Here is a 22,500-nt window from a genome sequence, read left to right on the forward strand (position 1 = left end):
AAAGCATCAAACAAACAAACAAACAAACAAGAAATGGGTCGTCTTCGCCCACTGAGCAGGATTTCGCTTTCCTAGTCGTTGAATGACAGAATCGTGCACACTCGTGAGACCGAAATTATTTTCCAATTTTCTCGCTAAACGAAAATTAACCTTGACATAATTGGTATGGTACTCTTAGTGAATTAAAAAATCAACATATGTTATTGGAAGTACTCGGTAGTAGTAGATGCTTATCGAAGCTCAAACTAATTTATTTGCAAGAAAATGAAATGGGATAAGATCACGGAGGGAATTTGTAAAATTATATTCCATATTCAAACGTAAATAATTTTTTTTCAGTTATATGTGCAATGACATCTTAGTTTGTTTTTGATGAAGTGCAGTTGAATGGTTGGAGTGGAGCCGGGCTGTTTAAACCACTTTATTCAGATAAGAAGTTCTCCAGATAATGAGCTTAGTAGTCGTTGATTGAAAGAATATTTACGTTGACCCTTCTAGGCATCGCGGAAGTTGTAAATCGGTTGATTTTAGATGTATACTACTATAGATGACTGGAGGGCTATGGTAATGCCCGAGTCTGGTTCAGCCTTGAAAGGTCTTATAGCCATAGGAGAAGGTAGGAAAGCAGGAAGACCAACAGCAGGTATCACATTACAAAGCTTGAAAGTTGAAGGAAGGAAGCAGCTAACGATGTGACATATTTTAGAATGTAACTTGTCTTAAGATGATTTCTTCAAAGGTGAGTCCAAAAAAAGATAATCACTAAATAAATACAATTGATATAATTTTCATAACAAAGGAAGAGGAGGCTTGGTGACTTCAGTACATCCGTGATCAAGATCAGGCAAATTTGCCATCAAATCTGTCAGAATGTTTATACGTATAAAAGTCAACTGACTTGAAGTTACAGGTGAATGTGGTCAAATGAATAAAATAGCTGAAGACTTTTATTGCGGAAATTATAATTGAAAAGTCAAGTTTAATTGGTTTTTAATAAAAAACGTTGAAGGTCTTAGGTGGCACAAAGACCAATTTGAGATCGTGTGTTGACCATTGAAGATACTGGAAGAATTAACAAAACAAAAATGGAAGATGTCAGACTTTCAAGTTAACAGCAAATGGAGACAAGAGGATATTGGACGATTATCACTAATATAAAGGAGGAGCTAGCTCAAGTAATAGATAACTGATGGTATGCTGCTTTACAGCAACATATTCATTGCGTTTGGCAAGCTTAATTCGGTACCAAATTAGTTAGATGACATGAATGACATTCGTAAAAATAGTTACAAAATGCAATTAGGTTTGTAATAACGAAGGATTTATCACTCATTTCCTTAATGTGTTTTTTAATATGATTTTTTAAATGACTGGGATAGAAGTTTATCGAGCAAAGGTTACTTTTCTTCTCATACACGCATCGAGTTTTGTATTGTATGTAGGTTGAGCGGAAGAAAGAGTATTTAGTTTGCTCCTTCAATTTTATTGTTTGTGCTTCTTAAACCTGTTGAATAGAATTATAAGTATCAGATGTTGATTTTTTTCTGGGTAAATTTTTTTATATATAAATTGCCCGAGTGTTGTATGCTTCTTCTTTGGAACTTTTTGGCAAGCGAATGCGTTAAGTAAGAAATGTTGCACTACTTTCTTATTCAACACCTTTCCGGTATTTTTGTGGTTTCGTGGCTAAAGGTCACAAATCTCGTCCTACTTTATGTTGCGTTTTAATGAGCTTCCTTCCAGATTGATTTCATGGTGCATCAACCAGTGAACTGAAGTAGGTGAAAAAGGATGACACATCATTCTGGAGCTCTTAATCCAGAAACCCTGTGTGCTACAAGATCGATTCAAAACGGTAGAACGTGCTTGAGGGGACTTTGGCTCTTCTCCTCAGGATTTCGTCGTCACCTTGGTGCTTTTCATAACGTAAGCGGTAGACACAAAGAGAGGAAGACGAGAGATGCGAGAACGAGAGGATTACCCGAGGAGAGAGAACCGAGAAGAGAGTAGAGAGGAGAGAGAGAGATCATGTAAATAGATCCTACATGATGCTGGTGTTGCTATTTTATTTTATTTCATTTCTTTTGTTTCTTTCATAGGAAAGCGAATACACTTGCCCACACAAAGTTATAAATATTTATAAATATTAAATTGGTGTGGAACGACAATAGCATATTTGTTTTTGGAGTATTTGTTGACTAGTTTAGTGTAAAGCTAATGCAAAAGACATTCTGTGATGAAAGCGTAATTTTGTTTAAGTTTTTGCAGATTTTGTGGCTAGGCTAGTTTTATCCTCCGCCATGTTCAGTAAAACTAAAAAATTAGTTTATCGTAAAATTAAGATTCCCCCAATTTACTTTTAAAAATTGTAATATTAATGTGTATATATAGTAATATATATAATATATATATATATATATATATATATATAATTTTTTTTTTTCATTTTTTTTTCATTAAACCGTTTTCCTTAACAAAAACATTCTTCTCTATCTTATTGACAGTTTCAGTGTTGGTTTGAAGTTAGTGAAGTCTTAATTTAAGTTTTCCTTCATAATAACCAAGATGAAATCATTATTGCTATTGAAGATACACTCAGATATATCAAAATTGTTTGTTGGAAATGAGCAACACATGAAAAAATGTGCAAATAAGTAGTGCAATGCACAACCCGAAAACTGTGGTTCGTTATATGCAACATTATTAATAATTATATAATTCAGTAGCTGCAATGAATGTAATCTACCGAGCAACCCTTGACTCGACCTTTTCATTCAAGTCGGCGTCTTATTTTCTGATGCGAAAAGAATGATTTTTTCCTCGGCGTACCTTTGACCTGAAGCCAATTCCATGCCAATAGATTATCTGGAATGGACACCGGGTCGCGGGGATATCCAGCGGTCTTCAAAGGCGGCACCGAAAAGGCAGAGGCAGACGTTTCCCGGATGTCCTCACGACGGAAACCTCTGAACCTTCCCTCTCCTCCCCCCCACCCCCCCCCCCCTCCCTCCGCTTCCCATCCCCTCTTCCAACTTTCCATCACTGACATTTTTCCACCCGACGTCCCTAAGGAAATCAAGGGACCGCCAGGGGCTTAGCTCTCAGGGAAAGGAGAAGCCGCGAGTCACGGGCTACACATTACTGCTCTTTTGCCCACCTGTTTTGAATACCGTGATGTCACGATCCTTCAAATTATGAGGGACGGGAGGGTTGATCTCGGATGCTGACAGAGTTAGGGGTTTTTAGCCACACACACACACATACACACAAGGCTGGTTAACAAGATGCACTGCATTCTAACCCCAAAATCCACCCTATATTCTGAAGTTGTAAATCTGAGACAGTGCAGCACAGTTATATATATATATATATATATATATATAGGAATATATATATATATATATATATATATCTATATATAATATAATATATAATATTATAATAATAATAAATATTATATATCACACACACTAGTTGACCAACCCGGCGCTTCCCGGGAAAACTGATTGACAACCAATAAACTCTGTCTCTCTCTTTCTCTCTCTCTCTATTGTTAAGATAGTTGCCTCAGTTACATTGCCCAGCATTTTTGACATTTAGTATTTCACCACTTCTCACCCCCATCCCTATCGTTGGCCTTGAAGGGCATTGGGAGTTCTGCTATTCATCTCGGTGACCTCGAAAACTATTGTTTAAACACTAATATCTGTCATCTTCAGTCTTGTTACTTGTTACCTCTTTCCCATCCCTTCTCACCTCCCTCCCTATCAGGGCTGAACTTGGACTTGATGGGCTTCAGGAGTGTCACTATTCATATCAGCAACCTGGAAAACTATGGATTAGACAGTAATATCTATCGTTTTTAGTTATTTTTATGTTTCCCCCCCTTTTCCACACCCTTGACACACCCCCCCCCCCCCCCCCTCATAGGTGCTGGAGTATTTTTACCCAGATGGCAAGTCATATATATGCCTATTTTGGTTGATATTGCTCAGTGCGTTTATAGTGTATGTGGTACATACACACACATATGCATGCATCCATTTTTATACATATAGATGTATGTATAATGTATATAATGTAATATAATACATATATGTATATATAATGTATATTCGGATGAATGAATGTATTGTGTGCGCGCATATATGACATTAACATATCGATACATTAACATATCGAACGCAAAAACAAAGTTTGTTGAAGATGCAGTTTTATTACATTCAGCAAAGTTTAACAAGGACCAATGAAATCGGTACAAAGTATATTACTGCGAAAATGAAATGAGTATTGATATGATAACTATCTGTTGACATTGTCTTGCACTCTTAGAAACAAAGTTGAACAGGTGTTATTGCAAGATACATTATTGATCTTGAATTTTTTAATCGTTGCATAATGTAAGCAAACTAGTAGGTGTACTGTTTTGCTGCTTGGAAGCTTCACATTTGCACTTGAGTTACACCGACAGGCTTTCGGTGAATTTATTGACTATAAACAAACCTCCATCTTTCATACTATTACTTAAAGAAAACATTAACATCTACCTCTTCAGTGAGCATTCGGCTTTTCGAGCTCTTTTCACGGCAGTGTTCATTACTCATCTCTGGTAAAGAAAGTATTTCAGGGAATCTGAATGAGATCTCTCTTATAGTAAAACGCTGTTATCTAAGTCCTGTTGAGTGATCACCAGAGAACGGGATTCAGGCGACAATTGGAAATTTATGGTATATTAATTTAGTGTTAAAGCCTGTCTTTGTTCTTGTTAATTTTTTCAAGTAAGTAATGTTTTGATTTTGGTTGAATTGGCAGAAAAAGAAAATAATGATTCAGTGGCCGAGTTTTCTGTTTCATTGTGATTCTTTATCGTGTACTTTTTTCTTAGCCAGTTTAGAAACTTTGTACATGAGAAGGAATCTCTGTATTCTGTGAACAGTAGCACATTTAATGTGTTCATAGGCGATCTCGGCGTTTGTCGTACTTGTTGTTTCCTTCATTTGTTGGTTTCTTCCATCTGTCTGGTTCCTCTGATCATGCTTTGAATACTGATTATTACACGTTAAGATGAGATGGAATCAGAGTTCCGATAGCTATTAATAAAAAACCTTTCTTGATGTGTTTGAACTCTGTAGTACCATGTTAACCTACGATTAGTCTAATTTTATGATCAGAGATAAAAGAGGGGATGTGCAGTCTTCACAGGTCTTGCTCCGACTGGTGGCTCTAAGTGCATTCAAGTGGATACCGGTTAGATGTTTACAGTATTGTGTATGTCATTTGGAATAATTATTAAAAAACAAATTTATGTAAATATAAGTAGATTCATCTGGAATGAAAGAACATCCAGAATGAGTAACATTTTCTGCCTTACGGTTTGTTAGTGGGAATTCCTATCGACCCAATATTAACTCCAGAAATGGATTGAATTCGTTTCATCTTGTTACTGTAGTTTTACATCAAAGCTTAGTACTTGAAACTGCTTAAAATAGTTGAATTGAAATCGTTGTATATTATTAAAACTTTTCCTTTATAAAAGAAAGGTCACCGGATACAAATAGTAATCCTGAGTGCAGCTGAAAAAGTAAAAATCTTATGAATACGAAGTTAGTTAGATGGGAGTGCTGAAATATGATGAAAGGGTTACAGGGATCGGCTTTATAAAGTACTTGTCATTGAGTGTGAAAATCTTCAGCCTTAAGGGCTTGAGAATTTTTTTTACCAATAGGTAATTAAAGTGAAGAATAGTAATGTTGTAAACTTGTCACTAGATAACAAATCGAATAAAAGGAGAAAATCTTCAGCCTTTAGCAATTTGAGAAAATTGTTATTAATCTTTAAAAAGTGAAGAATAAGAATGTTGTGGAGTTGCCAAGGGAAAAAAAACGCTTCGAGGCGAAATGAAGTTTGAAAAATAGCACATCTCAGCTTTTTTCTTTCCACCGTCCGAAGAAGGGTATCTTAGGCGTGGGCTTCCCATCATGCTGGGTGTGCCGCGTCGTCGTCATTTGGTAGAATCATCCACTTATTCCACCATCCTCCAGAAATGCTGGCTTCCCGTATTTCACTCCGCTGATTTCTGGACTTCCTAAACTGCTATATTGATGCTTCCAAAAGATTCCTGTTTTGGATTGAGAAATCACCTCTCTCTCTCTCTCTCTCTCTCTCTCTCTCTCTCTCTCTCTCTCTCTCTCTCTCTCTCTCTCTCTCTCTCTCTCTCTCTCTCTCTCTCTCTATCTCTCTCTCTCTCTCTCTCCTCTCTCTCTCTTCCACGAAACTGCGTAGCCTTCTGCTTCTTTTTTTCTGTCATGATTTCAAGTAAATAGTTTTTAATTTAAAAAGAGGACGAGGCCAATTTTCTTTGACCACTGTATATGAATGTCTCATTGACTGCATTAACGTTCGAGCTGCTGCAAATTCCATCATGATTGTGGATGTGGCGTAGCAGTGCACAAGTGTCATTCGTTTTCATTTTGATGTAGCGCGGTGCCTTTTCACATTCAAGAATGTTGTTCCTTTCCTGGTGGTCCGCGTCACATCAGCGACACCTTGACGTTCTCGAAAATTCCCAGTGGAAACTAACTCACTTGAACAAAGGAACCTAAGATAATTGTTTCCTGGAAGCAAGATCATGGGGATCAATGGTCGGATTCCAGAAATAGAGAGAATTCCAGTCGGTCCTTAAACATTCCAGCCCAGGATTAATTTTGAAGGATCCTGGATAAGGTAACGCACATTCATTAAGACATGGTTCGAATACAACAATTAAGCGTTTTCTCTATTAGACAAAACTGAGGATACTCCCTTTTGTGCCTAAATACCCTCATTGTTTTCTGGCGTCACGTAATAGGAGGTATCGAATACTCTCTTTCTTTTTTTCCTCTCAGTGTTTCTCATTGATTATTTTTTATGAAAATCAGAAATAATCTGGAATAAAATAAATTATAAATTATCATTGTGGAATTTAATCTCTACCGTCATGATACTTCCTGAGTTCTGTCCATCCAGTTTCTTGTCTAAAATTGAGTTGCTGTTCCAGTGATTATGCATTTAGATGATTACGAGACATTGCTGAATGCAACGATCTGTATTTCTGGCAATTTAAAATTCACATTTATCGATAGAACATCTTGGATCCAAAAGTTGTCATCGTGCCTTGCTGAGACTTGCATCGTAATTATTTTTATTTATTTGCTCCAAAATTTCCATTTTCTTTAAACGTCAAAACATACCATTGGTAGCAACCTCACGAGGGACCTTATTATCATTTATTTGTCTTTTTTTTTTTATAATGCTGTCATCTCATTTTCATAGGTGATCAGAAATCTCAAAATGACTGATATTGAAAATATGAAATGGTCTTATGACTTGCTATCCAGAAAAGTATTTACGATTGCGTGCAGTTGGACTGGTAGGTGTTTTTTGGGTATCATTGTAGTGTTCCCAGAGAAATTTTATATTCTAAAATTACGGTGGTTGTTGCATCAGTCCGTTAATGGTATAAATGTTTGATACTGGTATTTCATGTGCCTATATAGTATGGAATATACGGTTGCTTGGATGAAATTAGGTGCTGTAATTGTTTTTCTGTCGCCTGGCTGTTGAGGTGGCAGAACGATTGAAGACTATACTCTGTTTTTTTTCATCTGTCCATCCGCCTGTGGTGTTTTTGTATGGTAACACTGCGACCCGGGATTTAGATAGTTACATTTAGCTTACATTCAACGATTATAATAATATCCTATTTCGAATATTAACGGTGTAATTCGCATACAGTAAATTATTAAAACACTTTTCAGTTGCAAATGTACACCCAGATATCCTTTTATTTGCCTAAAACTTACAAATGGCGTAACTATCTAAAGCCCGGGACGCAGTGTTACCATACAAAAACACCACAGGCGGATGGACAAATGAAAAAAAACAAGAGTATAGAGTCTGGGTCATCCAGAAGCTACATGTTACCAGTTGCCTAAAGAGTTTTGCTGTGATATTAGAACAACCGCATCGTTATCATATTCTGGATAACAAAAGGCTTTATCGCAGTCATTTGAAATTCTTGATAAAGATTATGCTATATGTTTTTTTTTTTTTTTTTTGTGTCGATGCTCTTGTAATTGCATTTTGTATGGTTATTATGAATTTAGGCATTTGTGGATGTGAAAATAATCAGATTAGGTGCTATGATAATCAGTAAATTTTTGAGAGGGAGGAGCAAATAGACTGAAAACACTAGCTCACAGTCGCTTACAAGATAAGGCTATATTTGAAGTTGCGGAAAAAAACGTTCTTTTCTTTAAGAATAATCCTTATTATTTATTTCCAATGTTAATTATACAGGCAAGTAATTTAATTTCTGCGATGACGGTCATGGTGGTTGCAACGCAAATAATAACAGGATCACATTAAAAAAAAAAAACATATAAAAACAGATGAGGCTATAGGAGTTACCGAGGTAAAATAGTACAATCGATATGAAACCTATACGTGGTTATGCTGAAGAAATCTACGGCGTTTGGTGTCCACTTTTCACTACCTCTTTTCAGCGAGAGACTGTGGACTTCGCTGTCGCTTGACGTATGTACGTATATTGCAAGAAAAGGAAATCAGGAAAGAAATAACATTTTATGAGAGAAGTTCTACTTTTGCATTATATTCTTAGTCCTTTGTTCTTTATAATTAGGTGTTAAAAGCTTTACCTCAACTAAGTACGTGGAGTACTTAACTGGGTATATCAACTATAATGAGGAACTTCTTGATGATGATGATGATTAAATATATAGAAATAGGTTATAAATGACTTTATTGCGATTTTGGAGCGCCAAGTTAATAAGAGAGAACTAGATTTCACATGTGAAGTGTGAATAATTTTTTTTTTTCCCGCTATGACTGGCTTTATTAGTGAAGTGCTTTTAAAGATTATAATAGTAAATGCAGCTTATTACTTTCCCTTGCCATTACCGAATTTAGTTGAAGCCAAAGGACATTTACTGCTCAACAACGTGAAGTATCATAATAGTGGGAAAACATGACGTCCGTTGTAAGTAAGTGTGCGCACAAAAATGTTTGTATATTGATGAAAGTCATTGGCCCTATCATGTTCATCCTTTCCAACTGCTGAATCGTGAATGGTCGCCTTTGCAGAGTTTTTCCACATCAGACTACCATCGTCTTCATATACATACCTGGTCAGTCAGTTTGTGATTAATCGACTGGTACCAGTGTCTGGTTTGGTTTGTTTGATTACTACACTTGTCGACAAAACAGGTTTAGACTGGCAACCCGATCACTGGCTGAAGATTTCCCGCGAACGGATTATTCCTGTTAATTTTAAAACAAGAATTCAGTAGTTACTTTCATTTCTAACTAATCAAATAATCTCGTAGACTATTTATAAGGTTCATCTGGAATACACCATTACCAATCGGTAGCTTTAATAAATTTTTTTACTATATATCGTCATCTAGTCAGTGTAAAGTTAATTTGCTACTCTATATTTGTGCGATTATAAGATTTCAAAACATCTAATGAGACAGGATGTTGATAGACTTGATTTGTCGAGCTGAAAAAAGTTGGGATAATAAATGATGATTATAGGCCATTAGATTACCAAAAGAAAATATTGGTAATTGTCTGATGAATATTAGGCTCGCCCTTTTAACATTATTGGTCGGGTTATCTTTTAACGAGGTTGGTTCATTGCCAGAAGTCTCTCTCTCTCTCTCTCTCTCTCTCTCTCTCTCTCTCTCTCTCTCTCTCTCTCTCTCTCTCTCTCTCTCTCTCTCTCTCTCTCTCTCTTGTGGTGGCTTTTATGCGTTCTGAAGATGCCCCTTATCCGGGGATGTGGCGTATTTCACGATGAGTGAGTTTTGTACCTAATGTGCAGTCGCTCTTCGGACACTGGTCTACTGATTTTCACTTACTTTAGACAGGTGTTTCAAAAGGGCTTAATACTTTTATTTTTTCTTAGACATTTGTTTGGTGAGGTGATTTTTTATACAGTAAATTGTCTTGAATGTGGGAGGAAATGTGTCGTTATTCGTCGTTAAAGCGTAGTCATAATGGTTGTTATAAAGCATTAAACCCTCTTTTAATGATTATTTTGTCAATTCTAATTCCCCACATAACATTTATGGACGAATATGCTAATTTAATTATGTAAATTGAGGTTGGATGAAAAATATGAAATATAATATGTAGTTGTTTTATATCCGGATGACTTCACGTCTTACTTTAGATTATATAGGGTTTAGGAAGAAAAGATGCTTACTTCCTTGGGGAAAGCAAGTATGTAGGAATTAAGTATTTAGCAAATGTAGCCAATAGAGATCGGGTTAAAGCATATCTCTACCTAGTTTTGGTGTGTTTTCTATGTCTTCTTTTAATGGATGCAGTTTGTTTTATGTTTGTGAATCATTAAAAAGCATGTGAATATGAATGTTACGTAACTATTTATTTTTTACCAAAATTATCTTGCTGTTATGAGACGTTGAATTTTGTAGGAATTTAATTCGTCTTCGCTCTGTTATCTAGATCTTAGGAACATGACACGCTGCAGTTATTATGATTAATTTTTTTAGGGTGGTTGGGAACAGAGTATATTTGCCCTTGTTGTCTTTATAGTAGAGTTTAGGACAGAATGGAAGGCCATTTGCGGTGATGGAATTTCATATGCGGACGATTTTTACTTTTCAAGTACTGTGTGTGCGGCTGCTTAAATTATTGGACATGAGTCTCAATCTCTCCCAGATGTAAGAAATATGTAAGCAGATAAAATGAAGTTGATGGAGACCTAATGCCGAATCTGAACAAAATGACCAAGGTGTTAATCAAGTCTTTGAGGTAATCCCAATTGATAATAGAAGAAATAAAAAAACCGTAGTATGCTAATTAAAAGAGGCTTTTCATCATTTGGAATGGCAGGCAGTGTTGGTGTAGTTTGTATCGAGATATCAAAGCTGATGGACTTTTCCTTTTATTAATATACGAGGTTTCCTTAATTTTCCGAGTCGTAATGTGAAAATAAAAACTCAATTCCTCGATCGCACCCGTAACAACTCTTCATTCTTCAGTTTTTACGAATTCAAAATGCTTCCAGTTGGCCCCTTGTCTGTGAAGACTAGTACACATTCTGATGTCGTCAACGGCGGAGAGCTTACTAGTGCTCTAACGGGAAGCATCACGTTGGGGCAGCTACTGGATATCTCCTTACCAAGACTTTTTTCATACCTTCAAAATCTTGTCCTGGAATGTTACAGTACGCGGAAGGCGTGAAAAGTTGCACAGGAAATCATTCAATTTGGTATTTTATTTCAGTTTGATGAAAGAGTGCTTAATGATGTTCTGGCCAAAAACATTATTTTAATGATGTTTGTATTTGTATTGCTGCTAATCAAAATTAAAATAATGGTATCATTTTGTAAGTAAAATTATTTTAGAAATAATACTTTTCGGTTTGGCACTTATGGGAATGGAAATGACTAGGTATTATTGAAAATTAGTAGAACACGATTCTTTTGAATTCAGATTAATCGCAACGAAACTTAATAGAGCTGCCTTGAGATCAGATGTAATATCGACGTCTTATTACTGTCTTCGTGTTAAGAAACCAGTAAGGAATAAAATACATTTGCATCATCACAACGTTTTGATTGCCGTTTAACTTTAAGCAACATATTGCGAGGTATAAGAGAGAAGATGGGAGTGAATATTTACCCTGTCCGACCGAAAGCGTAATATTTATGAGAAGCATTGTAAAATTTAGGTCTGTACGATTTCCAAGTCAACTCTGTAATCGAATTCTTCCTACGTGTGGTATTCACTTGTTTTAATTTTTTTATGCGGAAATGCTAGAAGAATATCCCGGACTAATCTCAGAATCAGGTAGATGGCTGGTGGTGGGCCGGGGGGGAGTTGTATTGGAGTTTGTTTGTGATTACTTTCTTATACGGAAAAATAGGAAAAAAAGATTGACTTCTGATTAGTGGAGACCAGACTGACTTTTATTCGTCTTTTTCTCGAAGAAGATTGATCGTGGAGGAAACTTGCTGGAGGGAAAAAACTCTTCTAGAATTTATTCAACAACGGAAGGTTAGGATTAAACATTTCGCCCTGGTCGTTTTTCCCCTGCGCGTACCCTTACACGTTTCTCGTTTGCATCAGTTACAAGATCCTTTGCAGTATTCATCCCTATGGAAAATATTAATGAAAGCATCAATAAAAGGTTAGGCCGGGAGATCAAATTGGGATGATGACTCTTTGATATAAATGTCAGTATATGTTATTCCCTGTAGTGGTATAAAAAAAAGAGATAGAGGGTGTGTTAAGAAATCCACGGTGGAAAACTGAATAGGAAGAAAACTGAAGAGATCAGTCTACGTTAATAGAAAGTATCGATTATCCATCAAAGAGATTTGGGCGTCTTCTGGCATTTGCATAACCTCATATCTTAGGAAGGAGCGCCATTCGTTTTGATCTTCATCTGCTTCCTTTTCGTCTGAAGGTATAGATTAATGCACATTATTGAGCTGCCTTTGCAGAAATCGGTATTTTCGTTTTGGCACTAAAACTGGAAGACTGGAAGTGGTACCGTTGCTTCTTAGCTTTATTTTTTTCACTGCATTACGAAACTAATCAGAATGCTGCAAGAAACCTAGGTATTGTTCATAAGGGTTCTTTTGTGTGCAAGAATCGTTGTTGGATGATTGCTCTGTCTGGGTTCCAGTAAATTCCCAGTTTTTCAATCCATTGAACGGAATTGCTCGCAAAGGTGGTTTATTTTTCAAAAAAATGGCAATTAAGATTTGAAACTACCGGAAGATACAATGTTTAACCATATTCTTGAAGGATAGTCAATGGGGAACCTTGGCCATAGTTCTTAGTGCCAGTTCTTCCATTAAACCTGCGTGCTTTCTGCTCTGTGGAACCTTACCTGGGTAAATGATAGCCTTTAATTGTGTTCCACACGATTGAAAACGAGGAGAAGAAAGGCTTCAGAGCATACTCCTTGTGTGGTAGAATAACTGCGTTGTGAAAAATTACTGATATTTGACAGGCAAATGCGATCATGATTTCCTGCGAAATGTAACAATCTTGTTCACTGAATTCTAGAGTGAAATAAATTCATTTTTTCCAGAATAGCGTAGCAATATTTCATCCCGTGGAAGTCTTCTTCTACTTCTTCTTCTTCCCAGCTTTATCCTTATTCGGGGTCGCCGTTTTTAATGAGTTTCTTCTATTTACCTATGTCCTGTGTCATTTCCTCCCGTACTCCCTTCTCCCTCATATCATCTCTAATGCAATCTCTCCACCTGGTCTTGGGTCTTCTTCTCCTTCGTGTTCCATCCACCTCCACGTCCATCACTTCTCTTGCCATGTGTTGCTTTTCTCTTCTCATCAGGTGGCCATACTTAACCTTGCCTCGTGTACTTTCTTTGATGCTTCAGTGACCTTTACTGTACCCCTAATATGTTCATTTCTAACCGTGTCCTTTTTTATTACTCCGCTCATCCAACTAACCATCCTCATCTCGGTTACGTCCCGCTGAAGTACTTTCTGTTTATGTTTCAGTGGGCTTGGGATATAAGTTTCTTCTGAAAAATGAATGACTTTGAAATAGGATTGATGTGACGACTAGATAAAGGACTGAAATTGTCAAGGGTTGTGGCGTGCTTGACTAAAACATGCCAAGTGAATTAGGTAGACTCTGATTACGTAATGGGCATAATGGAAGTGATGCTGTGTAAATGCCAGCCTGGGCTGTGAAATTTGATTACGGGCAAGGCTGCAGTCGGGACTAGGCAGGCCTGCGGTCTGCGTTTGCCGACTTGATTCATAGACTGTCGTAATCATCTTCAGGTCCCTAAGCAGGCAGAATTATTGCGTGATACTCGGTTAGTAGAATATCACCATACAACGTTACTTTACTATTAAAGATCTTTGTATTTCCTCTCGTGCAAAATTTTTTAACTTTCTTCCTTACACATCAGTCCTATGACCAGTGACAATTCTAACTTTGTTTATGCTCTTCCTCTCGTTTTTCATTAGATATATACGTACACGCACATACTTACATACATACATATAGTGTATATGTATGTATGTATGTGTGTTTATAATTGTACGTTCTTGTATGTCACAAAGATTTTTTGGCGTAAACTCAAGAATATCTTTAGCCAAATTATATGTTATATTCAGAAATTCTGATGAGCGTACGTGTTGACATGAATGCACGTTTTGTAGTGTCGACCTCGCAGAACATAGACAATGACAGTGACGCTCTATCTTTCCAATCAAAGTGTGCCCTATCCGAGTAATCTGAGTTATGTCATAAGCAGCAGCCAAATTTGATGACAAAGCTTGTAGTTTAGGTGTGTTCTGGGTCATTTTGAACAGAGATTCATCATTCGGGGATTTTCTGATCATATTATTGACCCATATCTTTTTCGGCAGGAACAGGAACGGTGACGGCTTTCTTCACAGTTCTAGTTCCATGTTGGCCGAATGGATTTCGCTCTCGGCTACTAATCCAGTGGTCCGAGTTCGATTCTCGGCTCGGCCAACACGGAACCAGAGGAATTTATTTCTGGTGATAGAAATTCATTTCTCGATATAATGTGGTTCGGATCCCACAATAAGCTGTAGGTCCCGTTACTAGGTAATCAATTGGTTCCTAGTCACGTAAAAATATCTAATCCTTCGGGCCAGCCCTAGGGGAGCTGTTAATCAGCTCAGTGGTCTGGTAAAACTAAGATATACTTACCTTATCTTCACAGTTCTGTATGGTCACTTCTGTACTTGTGTTATTGGTTTTGTTAAATTTAGATTCATTTTATTTAGGTATGATTCGTTAATCAAGTGGAAAACAAAAATCCTGTCGTAATGGGTATTTTTTTTGTTTGTTTATTATGGTAGCATCATTAATATCTCATCAATGCAATGTCTAAATATTTTCCTCGTCTGTAGTGCGAAGTGTAGAGGAGATTCTCTCTCTCTCTCTCTCTCTCTCTGATGGAGAATGAAAAAATGTTCCAGTTGTGTTTGCTATCATCAGTGGGAACCACTTTTACTTTTTAAAGTTTTCTTGAAGTTTTAGCGAATTTTTGTATTTTAGGTTCTTATTGACTAAGACAAACCATATTCATAATGCTTTTCACAATCATTAGCAGTTGTGATACATGAAACAAATGGATATTTTTTGCTGTATTTTTTACCGCAGTTCAGTATTTAAGTATGTAATAGAATGGTTAGTATTTGTTGTAGCCCATACATTATGTAAGTTTTCTTCACGAACACATGTAATAAGTTCTAATTATAATTGCATCCGTATATGGATGTTATTATTATCGGTGTCCCTTATGTCTATTGCTAAAATGTCTTGATGCTTGCGTGCCGTACTCGGTAGTGACGGCAGTCTTCATTCCATGAGTTCCAGCAGCATGCATTGTAACGAGAGATGAAACCAGTAAGCATGAGGAACAGATTTGCAGCACGGTATATGCAAGAACAACTTTGGTTTCACGTAACTTTCGCTTGACGTAATTTCATGGTCAATTTCCTTTGCAATAAGCAATTCATTGTAATTTCCTTTCTTTATGCTTTTCTCCAATGCGCTCTCGTTGTTCACATAATCTCAGTGGAATTTATTCTCCTTTTTTCCTTTTTCTGTTGGTTTTAGGACGTTATAGGGATTGTATTTGTGGATATACATACTTAAAACATTTAACAGCTTTTAACTCTCTCTCTCTCTCTCTCTCTCTCTCTCTCTCTCTCTCTCTCTCTCTCTCTCTCTCTCTCTCTCTCTCTCTCTCTCTCTCTCCCCAAAGAAAATTGCAGTCATACAGAAGAAATATTCGGAAGTTCGACGTAGAAAATGGCTTTGGTGTCCGAATGAAATTATTCGGTTATGATTTTAGTATCAGTCATCAGGAAGTAAATGCTCTCTTTAATTAGAAAGCAGCCGGCGTCAGGGCTCTTCAGAAACGGACAAACCTTTCACTTTGATTTCCTGACTCCCTGAGGAGTCACAAATATGGTTCTTGGCACCAGTCATATTTTTCCCCGGCTGATAACCTGTGGTTAGGACTGTACTATCTTGGTTTCCTGTCTGATCTTTTTGAAAAAAACCATTTCAGTGACGTCTCTTTGTAACCAACAATTTTAACGTCATTTTTGGAATCTAGTTTGGTTTTTAGTGCTTTTATTGACAAAAGATTCGGCGGAGTAAGCTGATGTCTTCTTACTGATTAGTTGACCCGTTAATCCTAGAAATTATTAGTTTCAAAAAGACGCAAATGAAATGTATTGACGGATAGAGATTAAGTATCAAAGCTGTTAGGGAAAAGCATTATCGGCTTCCTAAAAGAATTTATACTCGTTTTAATAAGGAAGACAGCGGAAACCGGGTTTTGAATGAAGGAGTATCGCATAGGAATCAGGAAAAGCCTCCAACACAGATAGGACTCCGGCAATAAGTGAAGGAAAGAAACAGTAGCCCCAATGAACGATCGGGGCATTAAAGGGCTCCTCTCCCTCTATACGGAAGGCAGGAAACTGGAAGGCTTCGCGCGACCGCCTGGAACGAAGGGCCAATTTTCTTAGCCGAACGAAAGAATGGTCAAAGTAATACGGTAGAAAAGAGGTCACCATTCACAAGAAATTAGCATAGGAAGTGGTGGTGTTATAACAACTGACTAGGTGAGCTGCTCCTGTCATTTTTGTCTCCAGTAGAAACGAGAAAAAACTTCCGCGAAGAAATATAACATACGGATTTCGGTAGCAGGATTAATCAAGTCACTTACACACCAAATGCTGGACAGGGGACGCATGCCTTGTCAACTAAAATTCTTTTATGTTACGAAGATCATAAAAGTAACCATAAATATCTGAAATTATGTTTAAGGTGCGGGTATAGAGAGGTGTTACAAATTTTATTGACCAGTTATTGATTGTATGTTCATACTTTTCTATTTTGTATGTTATACCTTTTCCATTTTGAGGGAAAAAATTTTATGGATTAATTTTACTAGCCTGTTGTTTATTCTATATGATAAATCTATCTAACTATTTGCATTTCAGCTAATTAAAAACACCAAATTATATTTCTTTACAACTTGATGAACTAGTTGAGAAAAGGCAGGAATTGCTTAAATCAAACATTTGTGTTCTGACACATCGTGCAGTTGTGTTTAAATTGAATAATCCCCTGCTGGTAACTTTTGTTTATCACGAAGGAGTATTTCACAGCATTTACGAACCAACATAATTGAAGTTATTGTGTCACTAGGGCATCACTGGTAAGTATTTCAAGGTAATTTAAATTATCTGCGAACGAACTAAATGCAGAGGTCATGTTGATGAGGTCTTGTGAAGCGAATGTCTAGTAAATAGTGGAGGAAAAACTTAGGATTGGCGAAACGAGAGAAAGTTGACAAATATAGAATCTGCAGATGATGTTTACTTAATCTTCAAAACACCAGAAGATTTGCAGATATACTCAATCGAATGCAGTTTTTGTTTAGATGGGTGGAAACCCAAGTAAATCTAAGAAAAATGGAAGTGATTATGATACAATATACACAGATTGACTCGGTAATATTACAGGGAGAAAGGGTTAATTAAGAAATTTTCATATATTTATGAACATTTAATAACCATTACAGATTCTCTGAAGTTTATCAAGTTGGATAATTCTAACGAAAGGTCTAGCTCGATCTGTTTTGCAGATGTGAGTTATGGTATGCTAGTGAAACTTTAAATTGTTTTGTAGAAACTTGCCATGCCTTCCTTCCGCCTTTTCCCTCTCGGCGAGATGCCTAAGCACCATAGGAGTTGCAGGACCCAGACCTCTTTAATTGAGTACTGCGAAAAAGGACGCTGGAATGTTTTTGGTAGACAAGTCTTACCTTTTCTTTTGTGAGGCTCAGTACAACACACTTTTATTGATATTTTATCTTGCTTTGGCCAAATTATGGAATGAGCTTCCTGACCCTGGAATTGAGTCGTTGAAACTTCAGAAGTTTATTCTTGGTGGACATACTTTTATAGTGGCTGTGTTGATTTATTTGCCTTAGGTATATTCCGTGTTATTTCACTTATGTGGTTTTATACTTTACTTTTAAATTTCCTTTTCTAAAATACACTTGCTTTCCGTATTGGGGCCCTTGGCCTTGAAGCATCCAGCTTTTACAACTAGGGATGCAGCTTATTATGCAGCGATAATAATAATAATAATAATAATAATGTTCTAAAGGGTCCACAATAATACAAAGTGTAAAAGGTCCGTGTATAATTTTGAAGACTTCAAAATTATACACGGATTTTTTTACACTTTGTATTATTGTGGACCCTTTAGAACATTATATATACTCTCGTGATAGAGAGTTTTTCCCTAATAATAATAATAATAATAATAAAAATAAATAATTAATAATAATAATAATAATAATAATTAATAATAATAATAAATAATAATAATAATAATAATCAGGTCTGGTTAGTTGTCCAGATCCCCATTAAATCATACTGGCTTAAAGAAAACAGTTCTCGGAAGGTTTCAAAATGAGGAAATAATATCCCAAAAACTTGTTAACACTGTCAAGTGAGTCAATAGGTGTACGAATCATTTGTTACAAAAAATCATTCATGATCGTAATGATAAATAGTAGCAATGGATGAACTTTGTGTAAGCTGAGAAAGAGATAATTTTCAGGAAATATATTAAAGGCGCTTCTTTAACTTCAAAATTAGCGTTGATTCATTGCATTATATTGTAAGCTGTGTATCAAGGGCTCTTAAATGAAATATGTTATGGACTTCCTTTAAAACAATTGAATCAGTTTGGACGTTAATATGACGTAATTTTCATGAAATTAACTAAAGTAATTTAGGGAATTGAATGAAATTATTTTTAGGTCTAGTTAATTTATATTTTCAACGAATTCATTTTTGTTATTCATTTTTTTTTTTCACTTAGACTTGAAACGCCTTCTTATGAATTTACGAGCACATTCTTCAGTTTGACTCGTACGTTAAATGTTTTCTGATTCTCATGGGAGATGTTTATGGTATAACGATGCAAATACTTCAGAAACTGTGGGAAAAACTATAAAGCCCTCGTATAAATAAAATAATGTGAAACGGGTTGAAAAGCAACAAACAGTTTTTTTTCTGTCTCCGAAACGTTTGCAGTATCAGGTTCAATAATCAAGGTATCATTTGTTCAAAGGAGTTCATTGGTGTGCATCTGATATGACATTGGAACTCAGTTTTGTCATGCTCAAGACTCCTACTCTTATTTCGTAAAGACTTTTCAGGTAAATTTCTTTTCACGTCAGTGGTAGTAGTAGTAGTAATAGGAGGAGGAGGTGGTGGTGGTGGTGGTTATATGGTTCTTTTATAAGGAACCCGTAACTGACATCTCGAAATCGTTGAAAATATAATCCACTACTACTAATACGGCTCTTTCAATAATACTGTTGTTATTAAAAGGGTTGTCTGTATTTGCATCTATCATAGCATTCACAGTATTTTTACATGTCTTTATCTTTATATTGAGAAGCATACAGTTTTGATCAGTATTTGTATATGTATATATATATGGTTTATTATAAGATGCAATTTTTTTTATTACAAAATAAAATCCTCAACGGTGATAAGTTATCTTACAGAATTTAAACACTTCGATAGGAATTTATATATTAATTACATTCATAAATAGAACTCGGGTAGCGTTCACAATACATACTTGGTCATGTTAATCCATTTGCGCCCTGTTGACCTGATTAGAATTTTAGTAAGTGAAAGTAGCATTAGCACTCGTACACACACATATCTATATATATATATATATATATATATATATTATATATTGTGTGTGTGTGTGTGTGTGCGCGCGCGCACGCGTGTGTGTGTGTGTGTATGTATATATATATATATATATATATATATATATATATATATATATATATATATATAGATATAGATATATGTGTGTGCGCGCGCGCGCGCGTGTATATATATATATATATATATATATATATATATATATATATATATATATATAATATATATATGTATGTATGTATGTATAACACGATTACATCGTTTATGTTCATTTTATGAAGGCTGCAGTACACATGTATTCAAAGTACATTCTGTTATACAATGTTTTTTCCCTGTAATTTATGATGAAATTAGAACGTACTTAGCTTCATGAATCAACATTGATAGAAATGGAGTTTGAAATGTTTATAGTGAAACAGTGTATCCTAACTGCCACTAGTACGGAGAGTAAGAGGGAATAATTACCAAAGTTTCCTATTAGCTGCAAATAAGATTTATGAATAAAGAAGTTTAACAACAGTGAATATGATGATATCTCACCTGAAGCAGAAGAACAGCAGAAGGCGCAGCTGAAACTGGGGCACTGGCTTCGAGCGTACGGAAGTTCCGCCCATTTTCGTCTTCATTAATTAGCAGTCTACTGTATTTAGTTCTGTCGGGTTTGAGTGTTCGGAACTGATTGGTGTACTGTTGTCATTATAACCCCCTGCTTGTACAGTGGGTGCTTATTTGCTTGTTCATTTCTAATAAATTCCCCTGTTCTTTTACAATTTGTATGCCGAGTTGAACTGTATTATTTAATCTTATTTATATTGTTAATTCTTCAAGCGTTAATTTTTGGATTGGCAGTAAGTTGACTTTTGATTCATATCCAGGAAATGGCAGTCAAAGGTGACGACATATATGAAATAATGGTTGGCATATATGTCAAACTGGCGTCCGTAATCTCAAGCAAGAAGAGAAAATGTATGAATTTAGCGAGACTGCCTAACGTTCTTCGATCAGAAAAGGATAAGTTGCGGCGCACGTGGCGTGAGAGCGCATGTGATGCCGCGCTCTGGGCGAGAGGCGTACAGGCAATCACGACCGATGCGGGCCAGATGCTCCGCCATACTGTCTCTGACAGTTCAACTCGGAAAAGAGTCGTTGGGGCCGGTGAAGTCCCGACGCATGCGCTTTCGAGGTATCCAGTCGCTCTTGACTTACTTCCCGTTGCTGTATTTGGGTCTTTTTGTGAGATGATGTCTGAGTTCCGACGTATCTTTTTCTGACGACATTTCCCTTGTCGCCATGCACTTGCGTACGCCATGTATACATAAAGGTCGGTTTTTTTTAAGGTAGTAAGTGCATTGATATGCATCTTTTATTTACAAAAGATCAAAGATGTGTTTCATTGATTTTACGGTAGAGAAATAAAAATTCGTAAACAAATCAGAATTTCTTGCATATCGATGACAAATGAGCTGTATTGATCAAAGTAGCAAGTCTCTCTCTCGCTCTCTCTCTCTCCTCTCCTCTCTCCTCTATCTCGATATATATATATATATATATATATATATATATATATATATATATATATATCCCCACAATATCCACAGGTGAAAAAAAAAAAAAGAGGCGAGGTGTGGGTCCTGACCCGTTTCGACTTTATTTAGAAGCCATTGACGAAGGATTTCGTCATTGGATTGGAAATAAAGTCGAAAGTGGTCAGGACCTACATCTCGCCTCTTTTTTTTTTCACCTGTTGTTATGTGTGATAAATGAATCACGTTCCAAAGTGATTATAATATATATATATATATATATATATATATATATATATATATATATATATATATATATATATATAATTGTATCTGTACGGTTATCGCAACTGTGTTATGGGCGTTATTCTGTATAATCTTGTGAATGCGTTCACGCCTTTCTGTACTGACTATTTCTAGGAGCAGCGGTAACATCCACAGCAAAAAGTTTCTTCCAGTCTGGATGTTGCATCAGCCGGACAATGATTAGCTATGCACTAGCCACCGTTACATCTTTTATTTTAGTTTTCTTTATAATCAAATGGTACTTATTATTAACTTTCCAACCATTGTAAGTCATATGAATTTCCTTTGCTGGAAACATTAATTCACAGGAGTCAGATCAGTTTCAGAATGCACTCAGGTACACACACATTTACATGTGTGCTTTTTCACCTTGATGCGCTTTCCTCCTCTCCTTAGAAAGACCTTATTTCCTTTCCTCTGTCTTTTGCCTCTGGTCAAATTAACATTCGTCATCTCTAACTTGAACTTGCTATTATTTCCTGCCGACCCGCGTATGGAAGTGCAGTTGTTTGTAAATAAACTTTACAAGTTGTAGACCTTTTTTATTTTTGTTTTATGAAAAGAGTACATATTTATCCTATTATTTGTTTTCTCTTTTAATTTAATGACTACCAATAATTCTTCATAGACTAATGTGTTCTTGTTACCATATGGACTCACCTGTTGTTCTGTATTTAAGGTGTCACCAAGCATAAATCAAAGTTACAGCCGGTTCAACAACTATTATAGTCCATTACCTGACGAGTCACATGATTAGTTGGAAGGTATTTGTGTCGTCGTTTTTTCCTAAATCGTAGACTTATCACCAGAGTTAATAGACGTCGATGCAGTA

The 22,500-nt window shown here is 36.1% G+C and overlaps 1 protein-coding gene across 1 annotated transcript in view; it reads right to left on the bottom strand.

Annotated features, from left to right (window-relative positions):
* Positions 1-20,941, bottom strand: part of LOC135217744 (gamma-aminobutyric acid receptor subunit alpha-2-like) — a 208,876-nt gene extending 187,935 nt beyond the window's left edge. The window contains exon 1 of the mRNA XM_064253740.1: positions 20,380-20,941. Within this exon, the coding sequence (XP_064109810.1) occupies positions 20,380-20,465 (86 nt within the window). The 5' untranslated portion in view covers positions 20,466-20,941. The remainder of the gene's footprint in view (positions 1-20,379) is intronic.
* Between the last annotated feature and the right edge of the window lie 1,559 nt (positions 20,942-22,500).

Source organism: Macrobrachium nipponense, chromosome 7 (genome assembly GCF_015104395.2).
Source record: "Macrobrachium nipponense isolate FS-2020 chromosome 7, ASM1510439v2, whole genome shotgun sequence".
NCBI classification, from domain to species: Eukaryota; Metazoa; Arthropoda; class Malacostraca; order Decapoda; family Palaemonidae; genus Macrobrachium; species Macrobrachium nipponense.